This window comes from Oncorhynchus nerka, unplaced genomic scaffold (assembly GCF_034236695.1).
Source record: "Oncorhynchus nerka isolate Pitt River unplaced genomic scaffold, Oner_Uvic_2.0 unplaced_scaffold_3096, whole genome shotgun sequence".
Classification (NCBI taxonomy): domain Eukaryota; kingdom Metazoa; phylum Chordata; class Actinopteri; order Salmoniformes; family Salmonidae; genus Oncorhynchus; species Oncorhynchus nerka.
Genome location: NW_027038203.1, coordinates 1 through 18,876, shown reverse-complemented (window position 1 = coordinate 18,876; position 18,876 = coordinate 1). Strand labels below are relative to the sequence as shown.

Sequence of the window (18,876 nt, the reverse complement as noted above, 5' to 3'; positions counted from 1 at the left end):
CAGCCAACTACAATAACAACACTATATAAATGTATATCACTGGTGGGATGGTGGCCCATGTTGACTCCAACACTTCCCACAGTTGTGTCAAGTTGGCAGAATGTCCTTTGGGTGGTGGACTATGCTTGATACACACAGGAAACAGTTGAGCATGAAAAACCCAGCAGCTTTGCAGTTCTTGACACAAACCGGTGCGTCTGGCATCTACTACCATACTCCATTCAAAGGCACTTAAATCTTTGGTTTTGCCCATTCACCCTCTGAATGGCACACATACATACACAATCCATGTCTCAATTGTCCCAAGGCTTAAAAATCCATCTTTAACCTGTCTCATCTCCATCATCTACACTGATTGAAGTGGATTTAACAGGTGACATCAATAAGGGATCATAGCTTTCACCTGGATTCACCTGGTCAGTCTATGTCATGGAAACAGCAGGTGTTCTTAATGTTTTGTGCACTCACTGTATATGAATATTGCGTGTGTCTCTCTGTGCGTGCGTGTGTGAGAGTGTGTTAGAGAGAGGTTTTACGTACAGCTCTCCAGTTGCATCTTGCAGAGCTGTGTGTCCATGGGGAACAGAGTGAGGTCCAGAGGGCAGGACAGGGTCACTGACAACCTGAACACACAACAGACAGTCACTGACAACCTGAACTCACAACAGACAGTCACTGACAACCTGAACACACAACAGACAGTCACTGACAACCTGAACACACAACAGACAGTCACTGACAACCTGAACTCAAAACAGACAGTCACTGACAACCTGAACACACAACAGACAGTCACTGACAACCTGAACACACAACAGACAGTCACTGACAACCTGAACACACAACAGACAGTCACTGACAACCTGAACACACAACAGACAGTCACTGACAACCTGAACACACAACAGACAGTCACTGACAACCTGAACATACAACAGACAGTCACTGACAACCTGAACACACATCAGACAATCACTGACAACCTGAACACACAACAGACAACCTGAACACACAACAGACAGTCACTGACAACCTGAACACACAACAGACAGTCACTGACAACCTGAACACACAACAGACAGTCACTGACAACCTGAACACACAACATACAATCACTGACAACCTGAACACACACCAGACAGTCACTGACAACCTGAACACACAACAGACAGTCACTGACAACCTGAACACACAACAGACAGTCACTGACAACCTGAACACACAACAGACAGTCACTGACAACCTGAACACACATCAGACAATCACTGACAACCTGAACATACAACAGACAGTCACTGACAACCTGAACACACACCAGACAGTCACTGACAACCTGAACACACAACAGACAACCTGAACACACAACAGACAGTCACTGACAACCTGAACACACAACAGACAACCTGAACACACAACAGACAACCTGAACACACAACAGACAACCTGAACACACAACAGACAGTCACTGACAACCTGAACACACAACAGACAGTCACTGACAACCTGAACACACAACAGACAGTCACTGACAACCTGAACACACAACAGACAGTCACTGACAACCTGAACACACAACAGACAGTCACTGACAACCTGAACACACAACATACAATCACTGACAACCTGAACACACACCAGACAGTCACTGACAACCTGAACACACAACAGACAGTCACTGACAACCTGAACACACAACAGACAGTCACTGACAACCTGAACACACATCAGACAATCACTGACAACCTGAACATACAACAGACAGTCACTGACAACCTGAACACACACCAGACAGTCACTGACAACCTGAACACACAACAGACAACCTGAACACACAACAGACAGTCACTGACAACCTGAACACACAACAGACAACCTGAACACACAACAGACAGTCACTGACAACCTGAACACACAACAGACAACCTGAACACACAACAGACAACCTGAACACACAACAGACAACCTGAACACACAACAGACAGTCACTGACAACCTGAACACACAACAGACAGTCACTGACAACCTGAACACACAACAGACAGTCACTGACAACCTGAACACACAACAGACAGTCACTGACAACCTGAACACACACCAGACAACCTGAACACACAACAGACAACCTGAACACACAACAGACAACCTGAACACACAACAGACAACCTGAACACACAACAGACAACCTGAACACACAACAGACAACCTGAACACACAACAGACAACCTGAACACACAACAGACAGTCACTGACAACCTGAACACACAACAGACAACCTGAACACACAACAGACAACCTGAACACACAACAGACAACCTGAACACACAACAGACAGTCACTGACAACCTGAACACACAACAGACAGTCACTGACAACCTGAACACACAACAGACAGTCACTGACAACCTGAACACACAACAGACAGTCACTGACAACCTGAACACACACCAGACAACCTGAACACACAACAGACAACCTGAACACACAACAGACAACCTGAACACACAACAGACAACCTGAACACACAACAGACAACCTGAACACACAACAGACAACCTGAACACACAACAGACAACCTGAACACACAACAGACAACCTGAACACACAACAGACAGTCACTGACAACCTGAAGACACAACAGACAGTCACTGACAACCTGAACACACACCAGGCAGTCACTGGGCACACATAGGCACCTACCCTGGCAGACAGACAGGCTGAAAGGCAGCCAGGCAGGCTGCCAGGCAGACAGTCAGACAGGCGGTAGTGATGTGCAGTTCGCAAACTATTCGTTCTTTTTAAATGACTCTTTTTACTGACTTGTTAGTCATGATTAGTTTTTCCAAGTCCCTCAGTCATTTTAGTCCTTCATTGCTCCAACCACTAGCTGTCTATCATGTGGATAGACTAACCTAACCCAATTCACTGGTTATTGAATGTTATCAATGGACACAGCTTTGTAGAACCATAACATACACATGCCTCTACTTAACACGCAACACTGAAACTACAAACCCAAGCGTTTGGGGGACTACTGCAGTTCCAACAATATTGTGCTTATCTTCCTCGCGACAGTCAAGTATTCCGCCAGGAGTCGTTCATAAAGTAGTCGGGTTAGGGTTAGGGGACGCATCTAGACCTCGTTTCAAGGATATAAAGAAATAATTGTATTTGTATGCCTAGCAATCAAAAATGTATAATGTTGGAAGCACACTTTTGGAAGCACACAAGTCTCAGTCACAAATGACATAAGCCCCATAAGACTAAGAGTTTTTAGTTCATTGTTTGCCGGTAGGGGGTTCTGCTCTGGGCATTACTGAATCAAATTATTAACAAAATCAGTCTAAAATGAGTTGATAAGATCTCAGTCAGTAAAAAGAGTCCAACTTCATAGACAGACAGACCTACCTACCTACCTACCTACCTACCTCATGCTGATGAGAATGTCTCCATTCCTGAAGATAAATAACAGGATGTTGTCTTGCGTGACGTCATGGAAGTTGGCATGTTTCTCGTTGGCGAAGAACAGGTCTGGTTTCCATAGACACTGGAATATCTTGGGGTCCACCGTCAGCGCTTCTCCTTTGAAGTCTGCCGGGAGCTTCAGCCTCGGGTCGTTCCACCGCTGACGCAGGAAGATGTTCACACGGTAGTCCTAGCAACAATCAATCATTTGTTAGTACAAAGTCAATTAAACCCCTAGAGTCAACATTCGCTCCCCCATAGAAATCGAATTAGCATAATAATTAAAATCCCTCCCCAAATCTTTCTGTTTAATCTAGATATCTGTCTCAATCCCCCATCTCCATGCCCTATAGCCACCTAATGGACGCTTTCTGTTTAATCTAGATATCTGTCTCAATCCCCCATCTCCATGCCCTATAACCACCTAATGGACGCTTTCTGTTTAAGCTAGATATCTGTCTCAATCCCCCATCTCCATGCCCTATAACCACCTAATGGACGCTTTCTGTTTAAGCTAGATATCTGTCTCAATCCCCCATCTCCATGCCTTATGTCCACCTAATGGACGCTTTGACGGATGTCTAGTTTTCATATTCGACGCACATGTGCTTTGCTTTTCAACTAGCTAAAAGCTAAAAGCTAGTTGGAGTCTGTGTGTGTACTTCCATTTGTATCACTGCATGGTAAAGCAACGCACGAGTAGAATTAAATAATAATCATCATCAATCTACACACGATACCCCATAATGACAAAGATCAATCTACACACGATACCCCATAATGACAAAGATCAATCTACACACGATACCCCATAATGACAAAGATCAATCTACACACGATACCCCATAATGACAAAGATCAATCTACACCGATACCCCATAATGACAAAGATCAATCTACACATGATACCCCATAATGACAAAGATCAATCTACACACGATACCCCATAATGACAAAGATCAATCTACACACGATACCCCATAATGACAAAGATCAATCTACACACGATACCCCATAATGACAAAGATCAATCTACACACGATACCCCATAATGACAAAGATCAATCTACACACGATACCCCATAATGACAAAGATCAATCTACACACGATACCCCATAATGACAAAGATCAATCTACACACGATACCCCATAATGACAAAGATCAATCTACACACGATACCCCATAATGACAAAGATCAATCTACACACGATACCCCATAATGACAAAGATCAATCTACACACGATACCCCATAATGACAAAGATCAATCTACACACGATACCCCATAATGACAAAGATCAATCTACACATGATACCCCATAATGACAAAGATCAATCTACACACGATACCCCATAATGACAAAGATCAATCTACACGATACCCCATAATGACAAAGATCAATCTACACACGATACCCCATAATGACAAAGATCAATCTACACACGATACCCCATAATGACAAAGATCAATCTACACACGATACCCCATAATGACAAAGATCAATCTACACACGATACCCCATAATGACAAAGATCAATCTACACATGATACCCCATAATGACAAAGATCAATCTACACACGATACCCCATAATGACAAAGATCAATCTACACACGATACCCCATAATGACAAAGATCAATCTACACACGATACCCCATAATGACAAAGATCAATCTACACACGATACCCCATAATGACAAAGATCAATCTACACACGATACCCCATAATGACAAAGATCAATCTACACATGATACCCCATAATGACAAAGATCAATCTACACACGATACCCCATAATGACAAAGATCAATCTACACATGATACCCCATAATGACAAAGATCAATCTACACACGATACCCCATAATGACAAAGATCAATCTACACACGATACCCCATAATGACAAAGCAAAAATGGAAAAAACACCTTATTTACATATAGGAAGTATTCAGACCATTTTGCTATGAGACTAGAAATTGAGCTCAGGTGCATCCTGTTTCCATTAATCATCCCTGAGATGTTTCTACAACTTGATTGGAGTCCACCTGTGGTCAATTCAATTGATTGGACATGATTTGGAAAGACACACACCTGTCTATATAAGGTCCCACAGTTGACAGTACATGAACCAAGTCATGAGGTCAGAGGAGTATAGAGTGCAGCGATGTGTCCTATAACTTCTTGTAACTAGGGGCAGTATTTTCATTTTGGAAAAATAACGTTCCCAGAGTAAACGGGCTATTTTGTCAGGACAAGATGCTAGAATATGCATATAATTGACAGATTCTGATAGAAAACACTTTAAAGTTTCCAAAACTGTAAAAATATTGTCTGTGAGTATAACAGAACTGATATTGCAGACGAAAGCCTGAGAAAAATCCAATCCGGAAGTGACTCGTGTTTTGAAAGCTCTGTGTTCTGGTGCGTCCCTATTGAGCAGTGAATAGGCTATCAACCAGATTCCCTTTTCTACATATTCCCCAAGGTGTCTAGAGCATTTTGACGTAGTTTAGCGATGTGTCCTATAAGGAGCATTGGTGGCAAATCTGATGGCCGAATGGTAAAGAACATCTAGCCGCTCGAGAGCACCCTTACCTGCCGATCTATAAACGATGTCTACGTAATCTAGCATGTGTAGGCTGGTCATCTGAATCAGGGTTAGTTTGGTAGCAGGGGTTAAAGAGGAGCGATTACGATGGAGGAAACCAAGTCTAGATTTAACTTTAGCCTGCAGCTTTTATGTGCTGAGAGAAGGACAGTGTACCGTCTAGCCATACTCCCAAGTACTTGTATAAGGAGACTACCTCAAGCTCTAAACCCTCAGAGGTAGTAATCACACCTGTAGGGAGAGGGGCATTCTTCTTACCAGACCACATGACCTTTGTTTTAGAGATGTTCAGAATAAGGGCAGAGAAAGCTTGTTGGACACTAAGAAAGCTTTGTGTAGAGCGATTAACACAAAATCCAGGGAGGGGCCAGCTGAGTAATAGACTGTATCATCTGCATATAAATGGTTGAGAGAGCTTCCTACCTCCTGAGCTATGTTGTTGATGTAAATTGAGAAGAGCATGGGGCCTAGGATCGAGCCTTGGGGAACTGCCTTGGTGACAGGCAGTGGCTGAGACAGCAGATGTTCTGACTTTATACACTGCTCTCTTTGAGAGAGGTAGTTACCAAACCAGGCCAAAGACCCCTCAGAGACACCAATACTCCTTAGCCGGCCAACAAGAATGTAATGGTCAACCGTATCAAAAGATTTGGCCAAGTCAATAAAAATAGCAGCACAACATTGCTTAGATTCAAGGGCAATGGTGACATCAGTGAGGACCTACTGTATATGGTTGCAGTGACACATCCATAACGTGAGCGCAAACCAGATGGCATACCCAAGAGAATACTATAGACATCAAGAAAGCCAGTCAGTTGATTACTGACACATTTTTCCAACACTTTTTGATAAACAGGGCAACATAGAAATAGGCCTTAAACAGTTAGGATCAGCTTGATCTGACCCTTTAAATAAAGGACGAACCGTGGCTGCCTTCCAAGCAATGGGAACCTCCCCAGAGAGGACAGACAGGTTAAAAATGTTGGAGATATGCTTTGCCATGATAGAGCCAGCAACCTTAAAGAAGAAAGGGTCTAAACCATATGACCCAGGTGTGTTTTTGGGGTAAAGGAGCTCCTTTAGCACCTCAGAATCAGTGACCACCTTCAGGGGAAAACTTTGTAGCGGGGCAGGGGGACAAGAGGGAGGAGGATCGGGGATAGTCACATCAGAAGGGGTGGGAGGTGAGGAAATGTTGGGCGGGCAAGGAGGCATGGCTGAGTCAAATAGGAATCCTGACTTAATGAAGTGATGATTAAAGAGCTCAGCCATGTGCTCCTTGTCAGTAACAACCACATCATCAACATTAAGGGACATGGGCAGCTTTGAGGAGGAGGGTTTATTCTCCAGATCTTTAACCATTTTCCAGAACTTCTTGGGGTTAGACCCACAGAGAGAGAACTGCTCCTTAAAGTAACTAATTTTGGCCTTCCAGATAGCCTGAGTGTACTTATTTCTCATTTGCCTGAACGAGAGCCAGTCAGCCTGGGTATGCGTGTGCCGAGCAATTTGCCAAATGGGATTGTTGAGGTGGAGTAAGCCAGATCATGGTCGAACCAGGTGCCGAACCTGTTTTTAATTCTGAAAATATCAAAAAATAAGGTCCTAGCATCTTCGACAGGGGATCAAGCTGATTCTATACAGATTTACAGAGGCCAGTTCATGAAGGAAGGCTCGTTAAAGTTTTATATCAATCGTCTATGACAAATCAGGACAGGTTGTTTCACTGAGCAGCCTTTATGAACACAGGCTGTAAAACAGTGATCACTAAGGACATGATAGAAAACACCACACTGATACCTATCAGGATTATTTGTGAGGATAACATTGAGGAGAGTAGCCTTTTCTGGGTGTTTGGAGTCATACCTTGTGGGATTGGTAATAATCTGAGTAAGATTTAGGGAGCCCTATTGCTTTAGGACTTGGTTCAGGTAGTTTAAGCATGTCCCAATTTAGGTCACCTAGCAGGACAAATTCAGACTTAGTGTAAGGGGCCAGGAGAGAGTTTAGGGCAGCATACAGGCTAATGCTGATAGCATATGCTACCACTGATGGTGGCATACAGTCTGATGGTGGTAGCATACAGGCTACTGTTAATATCATATAGGCTAATGTTTATAGCATATAGGCTAATGGTGATAGCATACAGGCTACTGTTTATAGCATACAGGCTAATGTTTATAGCATACAGGCTAATGTTGATGGTTTACAGACTAATGTTAATAGCATACAGGCTACTGTTTATAGCATATAGGCTAATGTTGATGACGTTGGAATGTTGGTAGCATTGTTAGCATGGTTTTAGCATTAGTAACTCTGCTCACCATGTTGGTTTCCTGGATGGAGCCAAAACTGTTGATAAACATATTAATCTTGTCTTCCACCGGAACACCTGGGACACACACACACACACACACACACACACACACACACACACACACACACACACACACCAGTTTTATTCCAGTCTGTGTGTGTGTGTGTGTGTGTGTGTGTGTGTGTGTTTGGCATTTCTGTGGTCTTGACAGTCATGTGATCATTCCGCTCCACTCAACCTGATTCGCAGCATATGGCCAGTGGCTCTCTCTCTCTCACACACACACAGACACACGCACACACACACACAGGCTTACAACACTTTCAGTTTATTAACCAAACAGAATAATTCTGTCCTCCTCCTCTCCCCCTCTCCTCTCTTCTCCTTTCTGCTTCTTCTCTCCTCCTCTTCTCTTCTGTCCTCTCCTCCACTCCTCTCTTCTCCTCCTCCTCTCTTCCTCTTCTCTCTTCTGTCCCCCTCTTCCTCTTCTCTCCTCTCTTCTCCTCCTCCTCTCTTCCTCTCCTCCACTCCTCTCCTCTCCTCCACTCTTCTGCTCCTCTCCTCTCTTTTCCCCCTCTTCTTTCTTCTTTCCCCTCATCTCCTCCTCTCCTCTCTTCTCATCCGCTTCTCTCTTCTCCTCCTGTCTCTTCTCCTCCTCTTCTTTCTTCTGTCCCCTCATCTCCTCCTCTTCTCTCTTCTCCTCCTCTTCTCCTTTCTCCTCCTCTTCTTTCTTCTGTCCCCTCATCTCCTCCTCTTCTCCTTTCCTCCTCTCCTCCTCTTATCTATTCTCATCCTCTTCTCCTTTCTCCTCCTCCTCTCCACCTCTTCTCTCTTCTCCTTCTCTTCCTCTTCTCTCCTCTTCCTCTTCTCTCTTCTTGCTCCCCCCCTCCTCCTCTTCTTTTGCTCCTCTCCTCATCTCTCCTCTCCTCCCCTCTCATTTTCTCCTCTTTCTCTCTTCCCTCTTCTCCTCTCTCTATCCTACTCTTCTCCAGCTCCTCTCCTCCTCTTCTCTCTTCTATTGAACTGTTACTGTATAACAGTTCAATAGAGTCATGGGTTGTTACTGTATAACAGTTCAATAGAGTCATGGGTTGTTACTGTATAACAGGTCAATAGAGTCATGGGTTGTTACTGTATAACAGGTCAATAGAGTCATGGGTTGTTACTGTATAACAGTTCAATAGAGTCATGGGTTGTTACTGTATAACAGGTCAATAGAGTCATGAGTTGTTACTGTATAACAGGTCAATAGAGTCATGGGTTGTTACTGTATAACAGGTCAATAGAGTCATGGGTTGTTACTGTATAACAGGTCAATAGAGTCATGGGTTGTTACTGTATAACAGTTCAATAGAGTCATGGGTTTTTACTGTATAACAGGCCAATAGAGTCATGGGTTGTTACTGTATAACAGGTCAATAGAGTCATGGGTTGTTACTGTATAACAGTTCAATAGAGTCATGGGTTAGAGTTGTTACTGTATAACAGTTCAATAGAGTCATGGGTTGTTACTGTATAACAGTTCAATAGAGTCATGGGTTGTTACTGTATAACAGGCCAATAGAGTCATGGGTTGTTACTGTATAACAGGTCAATAGAGTCATGGGTTGTTACTGTATAACAGTTCAATAGAGTCATGGGTTGTTACTGTATAACAGGTCAATAGAGTCATGGGTTGTTACTGTATAACAGTTCAATAGAGTTATGGGTTGTTACTGTATAACAGGTCAATAGAGTCATGGGTTGTTACTGTATAACAGTTCAGTCATGGGTTGTTACTGTGGGTTGTTCCTGTATAACAAGTCAGTCATGGGTTGTTACTGTGGGTTGTTACTGTATAACAGGTCAGTCATGGGTTGTTACTGTGGGTTGTTACTGTATAACACTCCAACCACAAGGCCGTTGAGTTGGTTGTATATATGTAACTAACCTTTAAAGTTGGGTCGTATGCGAGAGTCATATGTCACCATCAGCCTGTTGAGGATGTTGCTGGTGGAGTTGGCTGGTACCTGAGCAATCTCCTCTGCAGACAGCTGTCTGTAACACAAACCCATAATACACTTACTCCTACTGCTACTGTTACTACTACTACTGTTACTACTACTACTACTACTGCTACTACTACTAGGACTAATACTACTACTACTGTTACTACTACTACTACTACTGCTACTACTACTAGGACTAATACTACTAATACTGTTACTACTACTACTACTACTGCTACTGTTACTACTGCTACTGTTACTACTACTACTACTACTGCTACTACTACTAATACTACTACTACCGCTACTACTACTACTGTTACTACCACTACTACTACTACCATACTACTACTAGGACTAATACTACTACCACTGTTACTAATACTACTACTACTGCTACTACTACTACTACTACTACCGCTACTACTACTACTGTTACTACTACTACTACTGTTACTACTACTACTACTACTACTACTACTGCTACTACTAGGACTAATACTACTACTACTGTTACTACTACTACTACTACTGCTACTGTTACTACTGCTACTGTTACTACTACTACTACTGCTACTGTTACTACTACTACTACTACTACTACTGCTACTACTAGGACTAATACTACTGCTACTGTTACTACTACTACTACTGTTACTACTACTACTACTGCTACTGTTACTACTGCTACTGTTACTACTGCTACTGTTACTACTACTACTACTACGGCTACTGTTACTACTACTACTACTACTACTACTGCTACTACTAGGACTAATACTACTGCTACTGTTACTACTACTACTGCTACTACTACTACTACTACTGCTACTGTTACTACTACTACTACTGCTACTGTTACTACTACTACTACTACTACTACTACTGCTACTACTACTACTACTACTGTTACTACTACTACTACTACTGCTACTACTACTACTACTACTGTTACTACTACTACTACTGCTACTACTACTACTACTACTACTAGGACTAATACTACTACTACTGCTACTGTTACTACTACTACTGTTACTACTACTACTACTAGGACTAATACTACTACTACTGTTACTACTACTACTGTTACTACTACTACTACTACTACTGCTACTACTAGGACTAATACTACTACTACTGTTACTACTACTACTACTACTGCTACTACTACTACTGTTACTACTACTACTACTACTACTACTGCTACTGTTACTACTACTACTGTTACTACTACTACTACTGTTACTACTACTACTGTTACTACTACTACTGCTAGGACTAATACTACTACTACTGTTACTACTACTACTGTTACTACTACTAATACTGTTACTACTGCTACTACTAGGACTAATACTACTACTACTGTTACTACTACTACTGTTACTACTACTACTACTGCTACTACTAGGACTAATACTACTACTACTGTTACTACTACTACTACTACTGCTACTACTACTACTGTTACTACTACTACTACTACTACTACTACTACTACTACTGCTACTGTTACTACTACTACTGTTACTACTACTACTGCTACTGTTACTACTACTACTGTTACTACTACTACTGCTACTACTAGAACTACTAATACTACTACTACTGTTACTACTACTACTACTACTAATACTACTAGGACTAATACTACTACTACTGTTACTACTACTACTACTACTACTGCTACTACTACTACTGTTACTACTACTACTGTTACTGCTACTACTAGAACTACTAATACTATACTACTACTACTACTACTAATACTACTACTACTACTGCTACTACTGCTACTACTGCTACTGCTACTACTGCTACTACTACTACTACTACTACTACTACTACTACTACTACTGCTACTACTACCACTGCTACTACTCCTGCTACTGCTACTACCTCTACTACTGCTACTACTACAACCTCTGCTACTACTACTACAACCTCTACTACTACTACTACAACAACCTCTATACTACTACTACTACTACTACTACTACTACTACTACAACCTCTACTACTACTACAAACTCTACTAATACTACTACTACAACCTCTACTACTACTACTACTACTACTACAACCTCTACTACTACTACTACTACTACTACTACAACCTCTACTACTACTACAACCTCTACTACTACTACTACTACTAATACTATTACCATTACTACTAGTACTTCTAACACCACCACTATTTTTACTACTACTGCGAGTGCTACTACTAATTAAACTACTGATACTACTACTACTAAAATGGCGCAGGAAGAAATGGCAGCAGTTTTATGGGCTCCCAACTAATTGTGCTATTATGTGTTTTTTTCACGTTATTTGTAACATATTTTGTACATAATATTTCTGCAACCGTATCTTACGGCAAAAACAAGCTTCTGTATATCAGGGCAGCGATCACTCACCTCGGATTAGACAAAGAGCTTCTGTATATCAGGACAGCGATCACTCACCTCGGATTAGACAAAGAGCTTCTGGATATCAGGACAGAGATCACTCACCTCAGATTAGACAAAGAGCTTCTGTATATCAGGGCAGCGATCACTCACCTCGGATTAGACAAAGAGCTTCTGGATATCAGGACAGCGATCACTCACCTGCGGATTAGACAAAAAGAGCTTCTGGATATCAGGACAGAATCACTCACCTCAATTGAACAAAGAGCTTTGCCGCTGTATCAGGGCAGCGATCACTCACCTCGGATTAGACAAAAAAGCTTCTGGATATCAGGAATAGCGATCACTCACCTGCGGATTGGACAAGAGGCTTTACCAGATGTCAGGACGGCGATCACTCACCTCTGATTAGACAAAGAGCTTCTGGATATCAGGACAGCGATCACTCACCTCGGATTGACAAAGAGCTTCTGTATATCCTCACTGGGGCAAGCTTCTACCAGATATATCACTCACTCTCGGATTAGACAAGAGCTTCTGGATATATCAGAACGCGATCACTCACCTCGGATTAGACAAAGAGCTTCTGGATATCAGGACAGCGATCACTCACCTCTGATTGAACAAGAAGCTACGGATATCAGGACAGAATTATACCTCGGATTAGACAAAAGAGCTTCTGTATATCAGGGCAGCGATCACTCACCTCGGATTAGACAAAGAGCTTCTGTATATCAGGGCAGCGATCACTCACCTCGGATTAGACAAAGAGCTTCTGTATATCAGGGCAGCGATCACTCACCTCGGATTAGACAAAGAGCTTCTGGATATCAGGACAGCGATCACTCACCTCTGATTAGACAAAGAGCTTCTGGATATCAGGACAGCGATCACTCACCTCGGATTAGACAAAGAGCTTCTGTATATCAGGGCTAAACTACTGCTACTGTTATTTTCAAATGTCTTTTTACTGTTGTTTTATTTCTTTACTTACTTACTTACTTACACACACACACACACACACACACACACACACACACACACACACACACACACACACACACACACACACACACACACACACACACACACACACACACACACACACACACACACACACACACACACACACTTTTTCACACTATTGGGTTAGAGCCTGTAAGTAAGCATTTCACTGTAAAGGTCTACTACACCTGTTATTCAAGCATTTCACTGTGAGGTCTACTACACCTGTTGTATTCAGCATTTCACTGTAAGATTTCTACCTGTTGTATTTCAGCATTTCACTGTAAGGTCTACTACACCTGTTGTATTCAGCATTTCACTGTGAGGTCTACTACACCTGTTGTATTCAGCATTTCACTGTGAGGTCTACTACACCTGTTGTATTCAGCATTTCACTGTAAGGTCTACTACACCTGTTGTATTCAGCATTTCACTGTGAGGTCTACTACACCTGTTGTATTCAGCATTTCACTGTAAGGTCACCCACCTGTTGTATTGATACCACTACTACCACTGCAGGTCTACTACACTGTTGACTTACGAAGGACATATGACTTGCTTTCCCTTCTTGACTTTCTTAGCTGGTTTTCCTCCACTCTCTGCAGACTGGGCTAGAGTTAGTAGGAGTATAACTGTCATCAGCTCCATTCTGTTGGAGAGATACACATTTAGATATACAGTCTCTGTAGACTGGGCTAGAGTTAGTAGGAGGGTAACTGTCATCAGCTCCATTCTGTTGGAGAGATAAACATTTAGATATACAGTCTCTGTAGACTGGGCTAGAGTTAGTAGGAGGGTAACTGTCATCAGCTCCATTCTGTTGGAGAGATAAACATTTAGATATACAGCAGACTGGGCTAGAGTTAGTAGGAGGGTAACTGTCATCAGCTCCATTCTGTTGGAGAGATAAACATTTAGATATACAGCAGACTGGGCTAGAGTTAGTAGGAGGGTAACTGTCATCAGCTCCATTCTGTTGGAGAGATAAACATTTAGATATACAGCAGACTGGGCTAGAGTTAGTAGGAGGGTAACTGTCATCAGCTCCATTCTGTTGGAGAGATAAACATTTAGATATACAGTCTCTGTAGACTGGGCTAGAGTTAGTAGGAGGGTAACTGTCATCAGCTCCATTCTGTTGGAGAGATAAACATTTAGATATACAGCAGACTGGGCTAGAGTTAGTAGGAGGGTAACTGTCATCAGCTCCATTCTGTTGGAGAGATAAACATTTAGATATACAGTCTCTGTAGACTGGGCTAGAGTTAGTAGGAGGGTAACTGTCATCAGCTCCATTCTGTTGGAGAGATAAACATTTAGATATACAGTCTCTGTAGACTGGGCTAGAGTTAGTAGGAGGGTAACTGTCATCAGCTCCATTCTGTTGGAGAGATAAACATTTAGATATACAGTCTCTGTAGACTGGGCTAGAGTTAGTAGGAGGGTAACTGTCATCAGCTCCATTCTGTTGGAGAGATAAACATTTAGATATACAGCAGACTGGGCTAGAGTTAGTAGGAGGGTAACTGTCATCAGCTCCATTCTGTTGGAGAGATAAACATTTAGATATACAGCAGACTGGGCTAGAGTTAGTAGGAGGGTAACTGTCATCAGCTCCATTCTGTTGGAGAGATAAACATTTAGATATACAGTCTCTGTAGACTGGGCTAGAGTTAGTAGGAGGGTAACTGTCATCAGCTCCATTCTGTTGGAGAGATAAACATTTAGATATACAGTCTCTGTAGACTGGGCTAGAGTTAGTAGGAGGGTAACTGTCATCAGCTCCATTCTGTTGGAGAGATAAACATTTAGATATACAGTCTCTGTAGACTGGGCTAGAGTTAGTAGGAGGGTAACTGTCATCAGCTCCATTCTGTTGGAGAGATAAACATTTAGATATACAGCAGACTGGGCTAGAGTTAGTAGGAGGGTAACTGTCATCAGCTCCATTCTGTTGGAGAGATAAACATTTAGATATACAGTCTCTGTAGACTGGGCTAGAGTTAGTAGGAGAGTAACTGTCATCAGCTCCATTCTGTTGGAGAGATAAACATTTAGATATACAGTCTCTGTAGACTGGGCTAGAGTTAGTAGGAGGGTAACTGTCATCAGCTCCATTCTGTTGGAGAGATAAACATTTAGATATACAGCAGACTGGGCTAGAGTTAGTAGGAGGGTAACTGTCATCAGCTCCATTCTGTTGGAGAGATAAACATTTAGATATACAGCAGACTGGGCTAGAGTTAGTAGGAGGGTAACTGTCATCAGCTCCATTCTGTTGGAGAGATAAACATTTAGATATACAGCAGACTGGGCTAGAGTTAGTAGGAGGGTAACTGTCATCAGCTCCATTCTGTTGGAGAGATAAACATTTAGATATACAGTCTCTGTAGACTGGGCTAGAGTTAGTAGGAGGGTAACTGTCATCAGCTCCATTCTGTTGGAGAGATAAACATTTAGATATACAGTCTCTGTAGACTGGGCTAGAGTTAGTAGGAGGGTAACTGTCATCAGCTCCATTCTGTTGGAGAGATAAACATTTAGATATACAGCAGACTGGGCTAGAGTTAAGTAGGAGGGTAACTGTCATCAGCTCCATTCTGTTGGAGAGATAAACATTTAGATATACAGTCTCTGTAGACTGGGCTAGAGTTAGTAGGAGGTAACTGTCATCAGCTCCATCTGTTGGAGATAAACATTTAGATATAGTCCCTGTAGACCTGGCCAGAGCTAGAGAGGTGAATCAGCCACTTCATTCCATTCTGTTGGAGATAAAACATTTAGATATACAGCAGACTGGGCTTTCAGAGTTAGTAGGAGGGTAACTGTCATCAAGCTCCATTCTGCTGGGAGATAAACATTTAGATATACAGTCAGACTGGGCCAGGAGTTAGTAGGAGGGCAACTGTCATCAGCTCCATTCTGTTGGAGAGACAAACATTTAGATACAGTCTCTGTAGACTGGGCCAGAGTTAGTAGGAGGGTAACTGTCATCAGCTCCATTCTGTTGGAGAGATAAACATTTAGATATACTCTCAGACCTGGCCAGAGTTAGTAGGAGGGTAACTATCATCAGTCCATTCTGTTGGAGAGATAAACATTTAGATATACAGTCCTGTAGACTGGGCTAGAGTTAGTAGGAGGGTAACTGTCATCAGCTCCATTCTGTTGGAGAGATAAACATTTAGATATACAGTCTCTGAGACTGGGCTAGAGTTAGTAGGAGGGTAACTGTCATCAGCTCCATTCTGTTGGAGAGATAAACATTTAGATATACAGTCTCTGTAGACTGGGCTAGAGTTAGTAGGAGGGTAACTGTCATCAGCTCCATTCTGTTGGAGAGATAAACATTTAGATATACAGTCTCTGTAGACTGGGCTAGAGTTAGTAGGAGGTAACTGTCATCAGCTCCCATTCTGTTGGAGAGATAAACATTTAGATATACAGCAGACTGGGCTAGAGTTAGTAGGAGGGTAACTGTCATCAGCTCCATTCTGTTGGAGAGATAAACATTTAGATATACAGCAGACTGGGCTAGAGTTAGTAGGAGGGTAACTGTCATCAGCTCCATTCTGTTGGAGAGATAAACATTTAGATATACAGCAGACTGGGCTAGAGTTAGTAGGAGGGTAACTGTCATCAGCTCCATTCTGTTGGAGAGATAAACATTTAGATATACAGTCTCTGTAGACTGGGCTAGAGTTAGTAGGAGGGTAACTGTCATCAGCTCCATTCTGTTGGAGAGATAAACATTTAGATATACAGTCTCTGTAGACTGGGCTAGAGTTAGTAGGAGGGTAACTGTCATCAGCTCCATTCTGTTGGAGAGATAAACATTTAGATATACAGCAGACTGGGCTAGAGTTAGTAGGAGGGTAACTGTCATCAGCTCCATTCTGTTGGAGAGATAAACATTTAGATATACAGTGGGGTTCAACATTATTAAACCCTTGATAAATATGAGCAAAAATACTGTATAAAATAAATAAAACAAATACTGAGCTATATTGTATGCAAAAAAATGTTTTACAATTATTTTATACAAATACAATTGTTCAGACAGAGATTTGGTTTAATACGTAATCCTAATTTTTTTCTCTCAAGAAGTTAGCGGTCAAAATGATTGGCTGTTTTCAATACCTTTCAATACCCCACCTTAAGATGAAAACAGCACTGAGCCTTTTTCTACAATGTTTTATGATTTGGCGAACATATTGGGAGGGATCTTATACCGTTCCTCCATACAGAATCTTTACAGATCTTTTGTCTGTGCTTATGGACTGCCCTCTTCAAATAAAACCACACATTTTGGGTAAAGGGTTCTACATGGAACTCAAAAGGGTTCTACATGGAACTCAAAAGGGTTCTACATGGAACTCAAAAAGGGTTCTACATGGAACTCAAAAAGGGTTCTACATGGAACTCAAAAGGGTTCTACATGGAACTCACAAAGGGTTCTTCAAAGGCTTCTCCTATGGGGGCTGCCAAAGAACCCTTTTAGGTCAGTACTTAGCACCATGTTTTAAGAGTGTATGGAGGAATGGTCAAAGATACTTCTCAATGTGTTATCCATTCTCATACAACATTTTAGAAAAAATACTATGTGTCGTTGTCCTCGTAAGGTATTGAGGTATTGAAAACAGGGGTGCCAATTTTGGCCACTCTTTTTTTTCAGAAAATGTCATATTTGTTAAACAAAAATGTCTTCCTCTGACCAATTGTATTAGTATACACTACTGTTCAAAAGTTTGGGGTCACTTAGAAATGTCTGGCAGCTTCATTAAATACTACCCACAAAACACCAGTCTCAATGTCAACAGTGAAGAGGCGACTCAGGGAGAAAGAGACAGAGATGGAGAGGCAGAGCGAGAGGAGAGATTTTTGTCCATCTTAATCTTTTCTTTTTATTGGCCAGTCTGAGAAATGGATTTTTCTTCGCAACTCTGCCTAGAAGGCCAGTATCCTGGAGTCGCGTCTTTACTTTTGACGTTGAGACGGGTGTTTTGCGGGTACACATATATAAACAGAATAGTCTAAAATCTAATACACATTATATATAAACAGAATAGTCTAACATTATAC

The 18,876-nt window shown here is 41.9% G+C and overlaps 1 protein-coding gene across 1 annotated transcript; it reads right to left on the bottom strand.

The window, feature by feature from the left end:
• Nucleotides 1-540: 540 nt before the first annotated feature.
• LOC135566853 (glycine receptor subunit beta-like) lies at nt 541-14,442 on the bottom strand (the record flags this gene model as incomplete). The annotated part of the gene is made up of 5 exons (XM_065014447.1): nt 14,336-14,442; nt 10,318-10,424; nt 8,395-8,462; nt 3,426-3,652; nt 541-623 (listed from the first exon to the last, which is right to left on the bottom strand). Coding segments are annotated over exons 1-5 (592 nt in total), but the record flags the coding sequence as incomplete, so codon positions are not given.
• Between the last annotated feature and the right edge of the window lie 4,434 nt (nt 14,443-18,876).